This window comes from Clarias gariepinus, chromosome 2 (genome assembly GCF_024256425.1).
Source record: "Clarias gariepinus isolate MV-2021 ecotype Netherlands chromosome 2, CGAR_prim_01v2, whole genome shotgun sequence".
Taxonomy (NCBI): Eukaryota; Metazoa; Chordata; class Actinopteri; order Siluriformes; family Clariidae; genus Clarias; species Clarias gariepinus.
The window spans coordinates 13,238,915-13,254,753 of record NC_071101.1 but is presented as its reverse complement, the minus strand read 5'-3'; the positions used below and the strand labels follow the sequence as shown (position 1 = coordinate 13,254,753).

The 15,839-nt window shown below is 36.3% G+C and overlaps 1 protein-coding gene across 2 annotated transcripts; it reads right to left on the bottom strand.

The window, feature by feature from the left end:
• Window positions 1-197: 197 nt before the first annotated feature.
• sting1 (stimulator of interferon response cGAMP interactor 1) lies at window positions 198-15,339 on the bottom strand. Of its 2 annotated transcripts, XM_053513763.1 has the most exons (7): window positions 15,177-15,339; window positions 9,875-10,101; window positions 7,441-7,618; window positions 5,221-5,329; window positions 3,876-4,105; window positions 2,623-2,809; window positions 198-979 (listed from the first exon to the last, which is right to left on the bottom strand). In XM_053513763.1, the coding sequence occupies exons 2-7, from the start codon at window positions 10,087-10,089 to the stop codon at window positions 708-710; spliced, it is 1,191 nt and encodes a 396-aa protein (XP_053369738.1). In that variant the 5' UTR covers window positions 10,090-10,101; window positions 15,177-15,339; the 3' UTR covers window positions 198-707. The 2 variants fall into 2 exon arrangements, with proteins under 2 accessions (XP_053369738.1, XP_053369746.1); XM_053513771.1 differs by lacking the exon at window positions 15,177-15,339 and having other exon boundaries at window positions 9,875-10,883.
• Window positions 15,340-15,839: the final 500 nt, after the last annotated feature.

Below are 15,839 nucleotides of genomic sequence, written 5' to 3'. Positions count from 1 at the left end.
GTTTAAAGGAGATTATTGCATATTCTGGATGCCTTCAGTAATGTTTTAGAGTTTAGAAAGAAATAAAAACCAGGAAAGATGATGGAATTAGAGGGTGTGTACAATCTTTTGTCTGGTAGTGTATAATGTGTTTAATATGCATATAAATAACAAACATGCAAATGATTAATTGTATGGAAATAAAATTAAAAAAGTATAAAAAAAAGTGGTTTTTATTATTCATATTCACAAAGAAGAAACAATATTCACAGTGGGCTTTAATCTCGAATTGTTTCACAATTCACTTACTATACAGTATGTGCCTAATACATACAACATGATGTAATAGAGATATAGAACCAAAATACGTTTTAGAACAAGTGTCTTTTTGGAAACAATTTCTTTTGACATCGAAATTTTAACAGAAATATTTGATAACAAAATGTACCATTATTATTTTGTAACAAAATTTTAGGAATTGTGTTTTGACAGACTAAGCACTTAAGAAAAGAATTTTCTTATAGCCTTTGAATGCATAAATATCATCACAACTATCATCACAAAGTAAAAAAAAATGTTTTCTGATAACCATTATCAACAAGATACATTTTTATTATGTTTTTATATGTTTGTTTGTCACTAGTAGAAATTTCCTACTACTCATTTACATGTCTCTAAACACACCATGAACACACATTATGTACAGGAGGTAGTGATGGAGTATCAGCTTATCTGCGTCTGTTTTGATGGTTGTTGGTGTAGTCTGTATTCTCCTCAGGTTCTGATCTCAGAGACTGTGGTGCACTGATCATCAGGCTGGGCAGAGAGCTGAGTGGCTCCTCCTGCTGGCGGTAGTGAACCTGAGGCGTAAACCCTCCCTGTTCTGGTACGGGCTCGGGCAGGTCCTGCGGGAGGTCCATGGGGATCTCACGCTTCTCCTGCTGCAAGTGCTTGATGATGTCAGTGGACACATAGTGAGGGTGGATGTCAACTTGCTGGTCTAAAAAAAAAAAAAAAAGTGTTTATTAGAGATATGTAAATGTTTACAAGAAATTGTTCGGCACGTATTGTCTAAAAGGTTTTCATTTAAAAAAACTGACCTAAAATTTTTTTTAATTACAAAGTACAATTTAGAACTTCTGTTGTCTGGTGCTTTATTTAATGTAAAAAACTAGAATTGTTTGCAGGCTGCAATGGATTTGCACCCCATCCTGGGTATTCCCTTCCCTGTGCCATGACAATGTATACAGGATAAAGCGGTATAGACGATGAGTGGGTGATTAAGACTTTTTGTGAGTTTGTCAGAGTTTAGTTGGTGTTTTGTGAGAAAATTCTCACCATGTCTAAAAAACATGATTTGAAAAACAAAAAAACAAAAAACATAATAGTCAATAAGGTGATCAAAGGTGAATTTTAACAGGTTATATGTTTCATGCCTCTTCATAATGGAGCTTATGCCAAATTCCTTATGTACAGTACTGTTGACAGTTGACCTATCACTCCTGAGGCCGAGTCATTTCTCCCGCACCCCTACATGCACACACATACAATATACTAGACTTTAGACATTTAATACATTCGTTTACACACAAAAAACAGTGTATACAATTGTAAATATTGGTATCTGGTGCTCTGTGCAGTGTCTATTGTACGATACACATGAGCTACTTCCATGATCGAACCAGAAGTACAACCATGATCCATTCTTATCTGCTAAAATTCGTAAGTCGAATGTTCATAAATCGGGGACTACCTGTACTCTAATAATCTAATACTCTGTTCTCAACTGCCCTGCACATTTTTGTGATTTCTAATCTCCCAGTACATCTGATTTACCTAATCAACAAATAAGCAGCTTTTCCTTAATTGAAGTGGGTGTGTTGGAGCAAGTACAATACCTGAATATGCAGGACAATGATCCTCCAGGAATAAGGTTTCAGATTCACTGCTAAAACTAATAATGCTAAGTACATGGCTAAATCCCTGAACTAAATTACTAGAGTACAATTCCCACCCCATACCCAAACCCCAGCAACTGGATGCAGTGCCATGATAAAATGGGAAGGTTGCGTCAGAAAGGGCATTTGGGGTAAAACCTGCACCAGAGTTGCGTGCGAATCTGTGACGCTAGCAGCCAAAAGATCACAACAACGACTATTTAGTAGTTCAGTTTGCTCGAATGCCGTTGGTCTTATCTTCCAGTCCTGAAGGACCACTGCCTTGCACATGTTAGTAATTAGCAGTAGACCTCCAGGAGTAAGGTTATTAACCACTTCTCTAGTAGATACAAATTCCATGGATAAATCTGACCTTGCATGGGAAATTACTAAAAAAGTAATGTCTAGAGTGCGTTTAACAGGTCAGAAATCTTGTTCTTATCCAAAGCAAGAAGTTTATGAATTCATATGTGATTCAATGAGCCAAATCATATGTGATTTAAGACACAAACTAACTAAAAACTGTCAAGAATTTTAGTTTGGGACAATTCGGTATGTCCTAGCCAGACTTTTACTCATGTGTGAAAGCCCCTTGTAGAAAGCTAGAGAGATTTCTACACTGTATCTCTACATTCACCAAAGCTTTTTCCAGCCCTCGGGCTGCAGCATGAGAATTTTGAGTTATAGTCCCAGTTATAAGACTCACTGTCGAGCAGGATAAGGCGGTAACGGTTGCGACACTCTAGAGAAGATTCCAGGATGTGACTGAGAGTCCTGTAGAAGAGCAGAACCTGCTGTCTCCTGTCCTGCTCGCTGAAACCTGCAGTGCTGTCCTGAGACATGTGATAGAGGGTGAGCAGAGGAGTGGCGTACTCCACCACACAGTAATACTCCTGGGGGACGGAGACGAGCAGAGATTAGAGAAATCAGCTAATGACATGAGACCAGGGAGAGAATTAGCAGAGAAACAGGACTAAAAACTGAAGGTAATGTTACTGTAGTATTACAAATCATAAGGTTTTTGTAATATCTACTATAATAGTGCTGTGTTAGAACATTCCTCACAAAACATTCCCAGTAAAAGGCTGAAATATTAATAATCGAAATGTTGTCGTAGGAATGAGAAGAGAAGAGTTTTACAGATTCAAAGGTTTGTTTAACTGGAGAAAATGTTCTGCCATATTAACATAGCGTAAATGAGTGACGTGTGAGTTCAAAACAAAGTGCAGTGTTAGGTTAGATGTTTTCCACATGATGGTGCTGTTCTCGCAACATGATTATTCCTGTACAAACTGCTTAATTCTTGACTAATATACATTATAGATATTATAGAAATGATGTTTGTTTTACAGACTTTCTGCCGCAAGGAGCGATGAAGTGTGGGAAGTGGGATTTATGTACTGTATCTATGTCAATAAATATTGTTGTTACTAATAATTGATATGATCCAGTTTTTTTACAAAGGTGTGTGTTTATGAAAGGATAAGAATTATTAATAAACTTTTAAAGTATATAATAAAAATGTTTGTTATATCTTATATCCTATTTTAAATAGCTGTTATGATTACTGCACTGCTGCACTATGGTTGACCTTTATTACGTGCCGGAAAGATGATGCTCTAATGATATCTCGTTGTTATTTATACTCTGCTATTTATAACAATGACAATTAAATTAAATATTGTGCCAGAAAAAAACAATATTTGTATTGTATTTAACAACCTCAAGAAAAGCAATTATTATTTCATAATACGCTTTTAAATTACTAATAATCACAATGTCAGTCATTGAGCCAGGTATTTATGCTGTATTCATGAATATTGCACTAATAAAAAACTTATTTTGCTAGACTGAAAGTTTCATTCTCATGCAACTGTTACACCGTCTGATGAAACCATATCCTGATCAATCAAGGTTTTAGAGTTAACCAAGTTGGATTTTCAGTGCTTTGCTCCTCACCTCTTGTTTATCGTCTCGGATTTTGTAGATGCTGTGCTTGAAGACTCTGCCCCTGACACCGGCCCGGTCGACCTTCAGCTCTGGGAGGTTTGTGTGGAAATGTATGTTTTGGTCTTCTTCCTCTATCTTTGCCGGGGCAGCTGCGCTCAGAGGCAGGAGGATGTGCAGCCGGGCAGAGTGAAGATCCTGCCCAGTCAGCGTTTTGTGTTTTTTTATCTGGTTTTCCAGCTCTGTGGTGACACACACACACACACACACATACACACAGAAAAGAACTGAATAACCAACGTACTGGTGAAAAACATGCAGCTTCCGACTGGTTTAAGGTAACAGGAAGGCTTCGCAACTCAAATCGCAAATCCTTGGAAATATGATGAGCACGCAACAGGCTAGAAAGTGAAACCACTTTGTCTTCCTTTCTATTTCCTGAAAAGTGTTTTTTTTTTTTGTGGAAACTATACTTTTTGTGTACATTCATAGTTAGATTATTTAGATCTTAGAATCTAGCTTTTAGAATATTAGAGTATACAGATTTTCAAATATGTGTAGTAAAGTTTTTATCACAACACAATGTTGGTGCTGATTTTATTCTTTATGTTATACATATAATACAGAAAATTTGGTCCCAAAGAAAGTGCACAGAAATATATGGAAGTGACCACTCTTGCTCCCCTAAAACTAAAAAGTTGCTAACTTCAGCAGTTTTGCAGATGCTTTTAAATGTGCCCCAAAAAGCACCATTTTTTTGTGTTATACTGTCTCACTTTAAAACAATAATAAATGTAAATACAAATGATTCATATTTCTTTATGAGTATTGATGCTAAAATTGGTATAACCATCTAGAAGCACAGAACCTGTAAAAATGTTTGCTTAAATTGTTTTTGGGTTTTTTGGGGGGAAAAAGCTTAAAAGGTAAAACATCTGTAGTGTCCGTAACCATGTCAAATTCATGTTACAATATCTGAACAATTTTGAGTTTTAGAAAAATACACTTTTTAGGTGTTATGTCTTTTCATGTGAAACCTAAATTGATCAAGGTTTATCTGAATGACAATTAAAAGTTACAGAAACTACATAAAAGGGCATGAAATTGTATTTAGCAAATGTGTTTCTTTTTATCTGATAACAATATAAATGTGCATCCATCTTTATAAAAAGCTAAGCATGGATCGGGAGATAAGAAGCATTAAGTATTCTTTAAAAAATGGTGTTTTCTGATCCTACCTGAAAATTACTGCTGTAGGTGAGACACATTTTAGCACCAGTACCATGTTGTGTAAGTTTGTAGTGTGCTATTCTTATAATAACAGCGTAAAAGAGTATTTGTGTGGAAGTGTGTGTACCTGGGATCACAAATTTCAAATAACCTAGGTAATAGGACCAGGCTAAGCCGTGAGCTACATTCAGCTTCCTGCTCTCACACACCTCCAAGATCTCCACTGGTGTAGGGCCCTGAAAGAGAGAGGGGGGGGGGGGGCATTTGTTGGTTACAGTGAATTACAGTCATACAGACAAAAGCTGTCTAGACATCACATTTTTAGAAACATAGAATACATTTTTTTTTCAAAAGACTTAAGATTGACAGGGTTGACAAAAGTATGTGCCCCCTCAACCACCACACCAATAAGAGATTGCTGAACATCCCATTCCAGATTTATTTCCAAGTTTGCAGTAATAATAAGCTCCTATCTTCTAAGAAGGATTTAGAAATTAATTTTGAAGCATGTCTGTCTATAAGAGTGCTGCTGTGAGGTCACTGATGTTGAGTCAGGTCAGAGTTCCAATTTATCACAAAATGTTTAAATTATGTTGAGATCAGTGCTTTTTGCAGGATATTTGAGTTCTTCATTTTCATCTTTGGCATTGTCATGTTGGAACTTGCTTCGTCTCATGGAACGAAATTACAGTGTTCCAAGATACAAAGACACTTTATACAACCGCGTGCTTCCAAGTTTGTGGCAAATTACCACAGATGGGCTTGATGGTCAGGTGTCCACATACTTTTAACCATGTAGTGTGTGTGGCATAAAAAGACTTTATTTAACAAAACCTATAATATATTCAATTTCCTGCTTCATTTCGGAAAGCAGATTAGCTTTAAAAATCACGTCCCTCAATGGAATTACATAGAAGCCTTGTTTAACATTATGGCTGAGTTTGTGATCAGAACCCTTCTTGTAATCACGCTTTTATAGTTAGTTTCTTTTAAGGCCAAGCCATGTCATAATCACTTTTTATGTCCAAATCAAACTCACACCTCTCAGCTACTGATCGTCCAAATATACAACTCCACAAACTCTGCTACAAAGCTTTTTATACAAACATAGCTATAAAACCAATCTAGATAAAACTACAGCACTGATATAAATACAGTATAACTGTAAGCAAATATAACTACGACGACATTTCTTAGTGCTTAGCTAAGCCATCATGACCTGTCTCAGTGCACACTGGTTACACAGGTAATGGAATGCTACTGGAAGCATGGACACTATTCTGCACAAAGATTTAACTTAATGATGTTCGTCAAAAATGAATGTGAAAGAAATTTCATATTATTATTTTTATTTTCTTGAGCAAGGCCCTTAACCCTGTCTGATCTACAGTAGGAGCAGTTTATAATGGCTGACCCTGAATTCTGACCCCAGCCTAATAACATGAAATCTGCGATATGTATGCAAAGAATAAATAATTCCACGGTGTAATCATGTATATGTAATAAATAAAAAGGCCAAACCCGCTATGGGTGGGTTGGACTCATCTTGGATGAATCTATTCTCATCAAGATGGAAGTCAGAACACAATGGCATTGATTATGACATGTCTACATCTGGACACGTGAGCCCAATGTAAATATAGCTAAAAATGGAGACCCGCAGAGTCGCAATACTGTTTTTTTTTTTAAAGTAAAGCTTTTTTTTAAGTAAAGCTTTTTTCAAATAAAGCTTCCAAGCTTCTTGTGAAATTACCAAATTTAAAAATCCATGTACGAACTAGCACAAAGATGCTACATAGAGAAAAAAATTAGCTTGTTTGGTATTACCGTTTACATAATTTTCATATTATAACACCTCCTATTGATGGCGATGCCCTATGTTTTACATGTCTTCAGAATATGGATTTTACTTTTCTTCTAAGCCTAAGCCACCATATGTTGTATAGCCACCAGCTACTATATAGCGGTTTGAGAGATTTAAGTTTTACCAGGCTAGAACTGATGTTTTTTCAGGCTAACACAGGACATTTTGGACAATTATTAAGATGGATTATATTGCAAAAGAAGGTTTAGCATATTACGCAGATTAGCTCAAGAGCTAAGCATGTGAAGCAAAATGGTTTAACTTGCAAATGTTGGTTCTTGAGATACAGAGCTGACCAGTTCGCATGTCTCTAGGACTTGTGATTTGGGCTGAACATTTTATTTAAGGACAGAAGAAGACAGAAATGTTTCCAGCTCTAGCCGCTTGGACCCCTATAAACACCACCAATGTTGAGTATGTACAGTAAGAGGTTGTGATTTTTAGGAAAATTTGGCAAGTAAGTAGTGCTGTTGCGAACTTTACCAGAACTCCAAAGGCCTTCAGCAGGAGGTAGAAAGCGCAGGTTAAGGCACATGAGACAAACTTGTCATGTGTCCATTTAAATCCTCCCACCAGCAGAAGTGAAATGACTACACACGTTCCTGCAACAGTAGATCTGCTGAAACAGGCACTGAGCATCTTCTGGAATCTGCCTCCATACCTGACAAAGAGCAAGAACCGAAAGAGTTGCTTGTGTGATTACACATGCATGGACATAGTGTAAATCTAAACATGTACAGTACTAACTTAAGAAAGACATGGTGATTATTTTGCTCTATTTTGTTATTCGTGAATGTGCAGACAGCTTAAGTTATCTTTTAATTGTTAAATTTTGGTTTCATTAATTAATTAGACATAACTGAGATTTTGACAAATGTACCCAAATGTAGCACAATGTTTGTACAGTGATACTATTTATTACCAAATATAACATTCTTATTACCTACTGGTGCATATCACCACATGGACCCACATATGGACCCACACCTTCATTTACCACATTGAAATTTTACTGTAAATAGGACAACTGCATTTCTTTGGCTTTGTACATGTACAATCTAATCTAATCTCTATCCATCTAGGAACCTTTGTAGTCCAACTAGGCATTGTGGAGACTAATGGTGACCATTGTATTTATTCCCATTTTAATGGCCAAGGTAGAACCTCTGGTCAACATTCACACACACTACGGGCAATTTGGGAATGCCAATTAGCCGAATCTGCATGTCTTTGGACTGTGAAAGGAAACCGGAGTACCTGGAGGAAACCCACCAAGTGCAGGGAGAACATGTAAACTCCATGCACACAGACCATGGATTAAACTTAACATGGGGTGGGAATTGAACCTGGACCCTGAAGGTTCAAGGCGACAGTGCTAACCACTAAGCCACCTAATCTAATCTAATCTAATCTAATCTAATCTAATCTAACCTAATCTGAAGATAGCTAATATAATAATATTAGATACTTACTGTGGTTGATACCAAGCAAGATATTAGATAAAAGATATTAGATACAAGATGGTTGGTTTCATATAGTATGTCTCAGTGGAAGCACTAACCCCTCCAATAGGTAGCTCTCACCAGATCTGAACGTTTTTTAGTTAACGGTTGGGAATGACCTTTGTACCTGTTGAGTCATGCCAGATTGTCTTTGGTACAACTTTACCGCTAATGTAGCTGACGTGATGAAGAGAAAGCACTATGTACTTGAACTTTGTTTAGAACACCTACTGCCCACAATACAACCAACGCAAGCCACCATATTGGTCTGGTACTTCAAAGGTCTGCCTATGTCTTTATAACTTATATTATAAGGCCTGGGCAGACCTTTGAAGTATCAGGCCAATATGGTGGCTTGTGTGGGTTGTATAAGGTTAAACGAGTTGTGAGCTGTGGCCGAAAAGAAACCTCAATTTCCCTAATTTCTTGTTAAGAAAAATTCTCCGGACATGTCTCAGTTCTCATTCGTGAAAAAAAAAGGTGAACTCTCCTTCAGTCGGGACTTTCCGTCCACATCCATGGATGTCTACTTTAGTTACATCACAATTCTTCATTTTTGAAGCTGCCAAAAGCAGCCGTGCTATCATGCTGGAGGGAGAATTGACAAGCAGTCTTCCCACACCATTTATGCAATAACTCCAGGAGCTCAATGTGTCATTAACTGCTTTACAGCTAGATGGCGGTCATTAACTGCTTAGTAATCTGCACTAATGGGTGGTCAAATAATAACAATGAACTCCAAATTGACCAAAAAAAAAAAAAAAGAAAAAAAATTTATGCTGAATCATGTTCTCATGCACCAACAATAGTTCTGTTTATTACTTTCTTTAAATAAGGGTCAATTTAGGTGCTCTATCATTTTAACATAGATTTTAGTCCTGATGTTTTCTTCTTCCAGATGTTGAACAAAGATCTAAGGTAATGATAATGTAAGAGTCACCAGGACCAGGAAAAATGGCTGACATAAAACAATCTGAAGGATGTCTTATCCCTTAAATTCGTTTTTCTAATTCAAATACAGCATACTATCATTAGGGCTATTAAGAATGGAAGGCTTTATTGATTTCTTTCTCCAAACCGAGTAATTAGGGAAGAAATTAATGTGTACCAAAAGAAGAAGAAAAAAAGACGATCGTCATTTTATTGGATAGTAATAAACATTTCAGGTTAGTAGCTGCTTGCTACATTAGGGCAGTAAGTGTTCAAATAATTTGACTCATCTCTATACATATTAGAACGAATAATGTGAATATCTGCAATACTGTAAGTACTATATTTTTTATCCATTATTTTAATTTTACCTTTATTTTTAGACTTTATCTATCATCTTGTCAATATTGTCCCACATTGTAGCCTTAAAAAATCCAACAGGTTTAAACTTTAACCAGTTCATACTGTACAAGCAAATGTCTTACCTTTGTCTTGAATGAAACAGCCACTCTTCTGGAAACAGGCAGAGGCTATGCAGTGTCTCCCCCAGGATCAGAGTGAATAAGACGAGTCCCGATGTCTCTCGTGTTAGCACAGCGTCATGCAGCCAGATTGGCACAAACAGCAGACTGAACAACAGCACCGCACACACCACAGGCAAACGACCCCGAGGCCTTGGAACCATATTCTCCTTCAACATCCTCACCTGCTTCTAAACATAATGAATACAATTCTGAGAAAATCTGCGCCTGCTCAGGTTAAACTCAGCAAATAATTTCACAATCCCACAACATCCGGGTTTAAGCCTCAAACAGCCTTTCCTCTCTGTGGTGTATTACTAATTGACGTTGAAGCTAAATACGTATGTCCTAACCTGTTCTACAGGTCTGTTCCATTTCAGAACATACAGCATTTTTGTGCAACACAGTTGTCTAATAGTTAGCTAGAAATCTTGATGGACATGGCTGCTGAATTTCTGATATCTGAGATCAGGGAGTTTTTCCTTCCACTGTTGCTCCCAGTTTGCTCATCAGGGAGCAGCTTTACAAGCAACACATATTTCAATATTCATGATCTGCTTAGTGATTCAATTTCCTGCTTGGTGGATTATGCGATGAGGGTCATTCAAGTCAAACTGGGACTTTCTTGTGAATGAAGCTGTAAGACTGATTGAAATTTACAGAAAACATCAAACACAGTATGGTGATGTGATTTTCATCGCAGTAAAACATCTGAATGGTAGAAACATTTGAAAGAAGGCCGTACGTCCATAAATCCTGGCCGAGGTGGTTCGGAGCCCTCCGAGTGGAAAACCCGATTCTGGAAAAATCAATGGATAACTTGTCGCCTCTGTCTGTGGGAACTGTACACACAATCACTTGCACATTACAGGAATTTGGCTGGAAGTTATTGGCCCAGTTAAAGGAACTCCTGGGATGCCAGCGTGAAGACGTGAAGCAGGCAGTCTGATCATGGCTCTAGTGACACTAGTGAAACGCTGGAATAAGTGCATTAGTGTAGTAGAAATAATATATAGAGAGAAATAAAGAGAGTTTTTACATACAAAACTACGTTCTGTTATTCTGCACAGTCAAAAGTCCCGGTTTGAATTGAATAGCAATAGTACTTAGCTATTATATACTTGATAGTAGTCTATCAATTAAAAAAACTAATTTAAGTGGTCTCAATGATAAGATATAATGGTCAGGTTTTGCTGTTTGCGTTGAGTAAAGCATGCTTTGAGGTTATTTAATACTAGGTGGTGTAGTGGTTAGCACTGTCGCCTTGCACCTCCAGGGTCTGAGTTCAATTCCCGGCCAGGTTAAATTCCTGTCTCTGTGTGCATGCTTGTTCTCCCTGTGCTTGGTGGGTTTCCCCCCGGTTTCCTCTCACAGTCCAAAGATATGCAGGTTAGGTCAATTGGCATTCCCAAATTGCCCGTAGTGCGAGTGAGTGTGTGTCTGTGTGCCCTGCGATGGATTGGCACCCTGTCCAGGGTGTACCCTGCCTCGTGCCCTAAGCCTCCTGGGATAGACTCCAGGTCACCGTTTACACAGGATAAAGAAGATGGTATAGAAGATGAGTGAGTGAGAGTATTTAGACCTCAAACTTAAGACTTAAGTATTTGTGTCCACATTATGCACAAAAAAGATGCAGCATTATGATCATTAATATGAGCCTGCATGATATTGGCTTGAATGAGAAATTACATTAAGTGCAATGAAGCAGTACATGTTTATTTCAGTGCTTGCCATCTTCTCACTAATATCACGTCACATGCACAGTTTTACAGAAAGTAAATAGATAACCTTGCATTTACGCTAAAAATGTATGAGGTATACACCAATTTCTGTTGCTAATGAATCAAATTAACTATTTGTTCCTTTCTTTTCAGATATGAATATATATTTAACTTAAAGCATGGCTAGAATGCTATAAGATAAATATATATTTTAGAACCGTTTGCAGAATTATAATTCACGTTAAATTAAAGTATAAAACATGATGATGATAGGGATTAGTCAACAGTGCCTTCTGAAAAATGTCTTCATGCCGTTGGACGACCTGTTGAGAATAACCTTCTCATTCTATGCCTATACGTGAGTCATTGCTGTTAAGGCTGCTAAAGTATTAATAATGTACTGATCCTTACATTAAACCATTTTCAGTGCATTTTTGTTTACATCTTGTATGTCTGTGTTTCTTTACTTTTCATTTTTAAATTGTTTCCTGCATTAATATTAAACTTTAATGACGTTTAACAAAACAAACATCCTTCCTTCTTCAGTCTTCAATTTCTATCCTTTCTATTTTTCTTTTTTTGTTTTTCAAGGATTAAAAGTAAGTGAGCAGGTCTACATTCCAAGCTGCAGGTCTAGACACTTGTAAACTGTTCATATACTCATGAGAATATTTCCCAACCTTGAATGCATTACACACAGGTAATTTTTATTCCTATGAGCTCATACAAATAACACTTAAGTACCTGTGCATCCTGACTCATAAATGTGAACACGCTTGACTTTTCCTTGACGATATGTTGAAAATTTGGATTTAAGTTAAATCCATTTTTATGGTGAATCTAATCCAAAGACACTGTTTATTAAATAATAGATCCTGGAATGTTATTCGATTGTGCGTTTGTCATGTTAGAGCCTGTATCAATGATAACATCTGTGTGACTTATTCAAAGCAGAAAACCCTACAGCAGCTAATGTCCAAAAAAACAAACCGCAAATGACCAGAGTTTACAGCTTTTTTATGTATATAAGACCTGTTTATTAGGTTAGATTTAACCCTTTTATGCATTGTGTCTATACTGATGGACAATCAATTATGGTTTTAAACAAATCTAAATAGTACTGTAAACCACCTCCAAATCAATAGACTATTTATTGTTCTTCGTATTTACTAGCTTTTTCTACAAAAATAATCTAATAAAATAAAAATTCTTATACAAGGGTTTTTTTGGTTTGTTTTTTGGATTGGCAGAGTGGGAATTTATATATTGATTTTTACATGATTTTATTCAGATCTAGCTTTTTTTTCATGCACAGTCTATTTAGTTACAAATCGTTGCTATCAAATTTATATCATGTGATTTTATATTTAAAATAGAATAAAAATAGAGAATCTGATGAATAATTTATGCAATAAAGAGTTGCTTCTGTATTCGGCCCAGTCATTCATTCCGAATGAAGTGTGAACTTTTTTATTTTTTAACTAACTTAGACATGGCCTCCGGGGATGTGCGGTGGTGCCTGGCACTGGGGAGTTAGTGATGGATCCTTTGGGTGCTGTGGGTTGCAGGGTTGGGCCTCCAAAGTTCAGACTTGTTTGTCTGGCATATTCTATGGTGGCTCAATGGGATTGAGAAATGAGAAATTTAAATGCTGGAAAAACAACTTTGAACTCTTTACCTGCTAAACCCTAACCCTAAACCTAAGATGCACTGAGTGTCCTATCATGATTAGCATTGACCTTTTTCAGAAATTTGTTCTTTTCTGTGGAATTGGACCAGACGAACTAAATGAGCTTTAGGTTCCCATGATCCTGTCACCAATTTACTGGTATATACCTGTTAATCAATGCCATTCAGTATATAACTGTTAATCAAACTGTTAAACAGTTTTTTGTTTTTTTTTTATTACAGTTTTCCATGAATTAAATTAAGGTTTCACCCTCAACAATGCATAAGGCCTTTCAGGATTCTATCTGTTACACAATATTTGCATGCCTGCTTTGTGGTCATTTGAATTGCTGATTCACAGCAGCTTCTAAGTCTCTAGCATATACAGGAACATTATCTCATCATCGGACAAGGAGATGTTTGAAGAGTAGAGTCATGCAATTGTATTGTTTAATCAAGGACATCTGAAACTACAGTATCTGAAACTTGCAGATTCATAGGATTTTTTTTTTAATTCTAAGAAGCATGTATAAACTCAGTATCCAGTTCTCTATTGAAATTCTCTCGGTACACAAGCATAAAGAATGAAGTGCCATCATTCTGACTCTGTGGAGCATTTTAGGTTAATATTTGGGTTAGTATGCTGAGAACTTTATTTAACTGTATTTATACTAAACCTTTCAGTGACTTGTGTAATAACAGCAACAACTCTGTGCCTTCGTGTCTTGCTAAAAATGTTCCCTAGACGTCAAATCCACAACAATCTAAAAAGAATAAAATAAAATGAATTAAAAAAAAGATTAAATGCTGCTTCCTGAAAATTAATGACTAAACAAGAAAAAATAGTTTTACAGATGAAAGGGTTAAAAAATAATGCAAAAAAAGAGATAGAATAACCTGTTTACAGTTTATCCCTTATATACTGTAGAGATCTTTTTTTATCGACCATATTTTAGATTGTTTATTCCTGGAATTAAAGTTATAAGTTCTCATGCTGATTAAAAGTTATTTACTCCTTGTGTAAGTGAGTGTGGAGTTATATACAGTAATAACAGTGTAACAAGTATATACAGTGATAACAATCAGAAGGAGTTGCACAAAACAGCATGAAAGTGCAAAGATAGTCACACTTCCTAAAAAAACTCATCAAATTGTCTTTCTTGTTATCATGTTTCCCATTGCTTACAGCTATTCACTAATTAATAATTGGATTGTTACATTTTATTAAGCATTTAATTAATGTTAATTAGCTGGATTAGACTCCTCTACTGTGTCCTACTAATTTGAGATCTTGCTCGCTGTCGTGTGTGACAGTGTGTTGATATCAGGGCAATATTTTCGGTATTTTTGGCGGGGTTTTCCAGGGTTGAATCAAAAGTTTATCTTTATTACAATCTTCAATTTTTATTATATTCATTATCATAATGTTTAACATGTTTCAAGTGAGTTTCTTTCCTGATTATTTTACATTTTATAAGAACATGGAGCATCTGTTTAATACATTTTTGTAGCCCAATGATCTCGTCACTTTGTATAGAAACATCCGTTATTTTAATAAAAGTCATTTGTTGAATTCATGCAGATCCTGAGTCATCCTGATTCTGTTTTAGACCAACCGTCATTTAGATGCTGAACGTAAAGAAGTCTGATATCTGAAAGGATTAGGTATTGGGCATGACTATAAACCTCTTCCTGTGTAGATGAGATACTATTATTCCTGTGCAAAATAAATCGAGTGCGCCAACAAATCAGTAATACATTACGGCGGTATGTACAGTATACACATGTGTGTGATTATAAAGGATTAAAATCGTGACACTGTGTGCACTAATTACAGCAAATAAACCATTATAGTGAAAGAAATGCATGAAACTTACCTGTAGTAAATCCTGTCCCTCTCTCTCACACACACACACACACACTCTCTGTAACTCTCTGTTTCTCTTTCTCTCTCAGTCTCAGTCAATGTGCCGATTTTGTGTCTGGTTTCTGGCACCTCCACACCCTGTTTTTCTTTACCGCCCTTAAGATTTGCTGAGCTACTCTTTCAGTTTCACTTTCAGTTGGAAGTCATGTGATCTCAGCCTTCTTGCTATTGTTTTTCCTGTTTCATGTCTAGCTGTTTATTTAAAACTGACAGAAAGTCCAAATTTAATCTTGCAACGAACACACAAACTAACAAACAAGACCGTAGTGTCTGTTAAACAGATGTGCGCCCCTAAAGTTGTTTATGGATACTCCTATAAAAAGCTGGACATCATGCCTATGACTTTCAGTTTTATGGTCCAAGTTAATGTTCCACATATGAGAAGAACAAATCTGGTTTTTTAGCAAACTGTTACAATGGACCGTCCACTTCACTGGACATTAAGGACAAAAAAGAATAAGGACATGTTTTTAAATGCATACCAAACAGGTAAACAATATACAACTAATAAAAGTTTACAATGTTGCAGAAAAGTGTCTTCTTGTCTATGCAACGTGGCATGGTTCAGACAATAAAACAACAACAACAACAAAAACAAAAAAATGAATGTTAG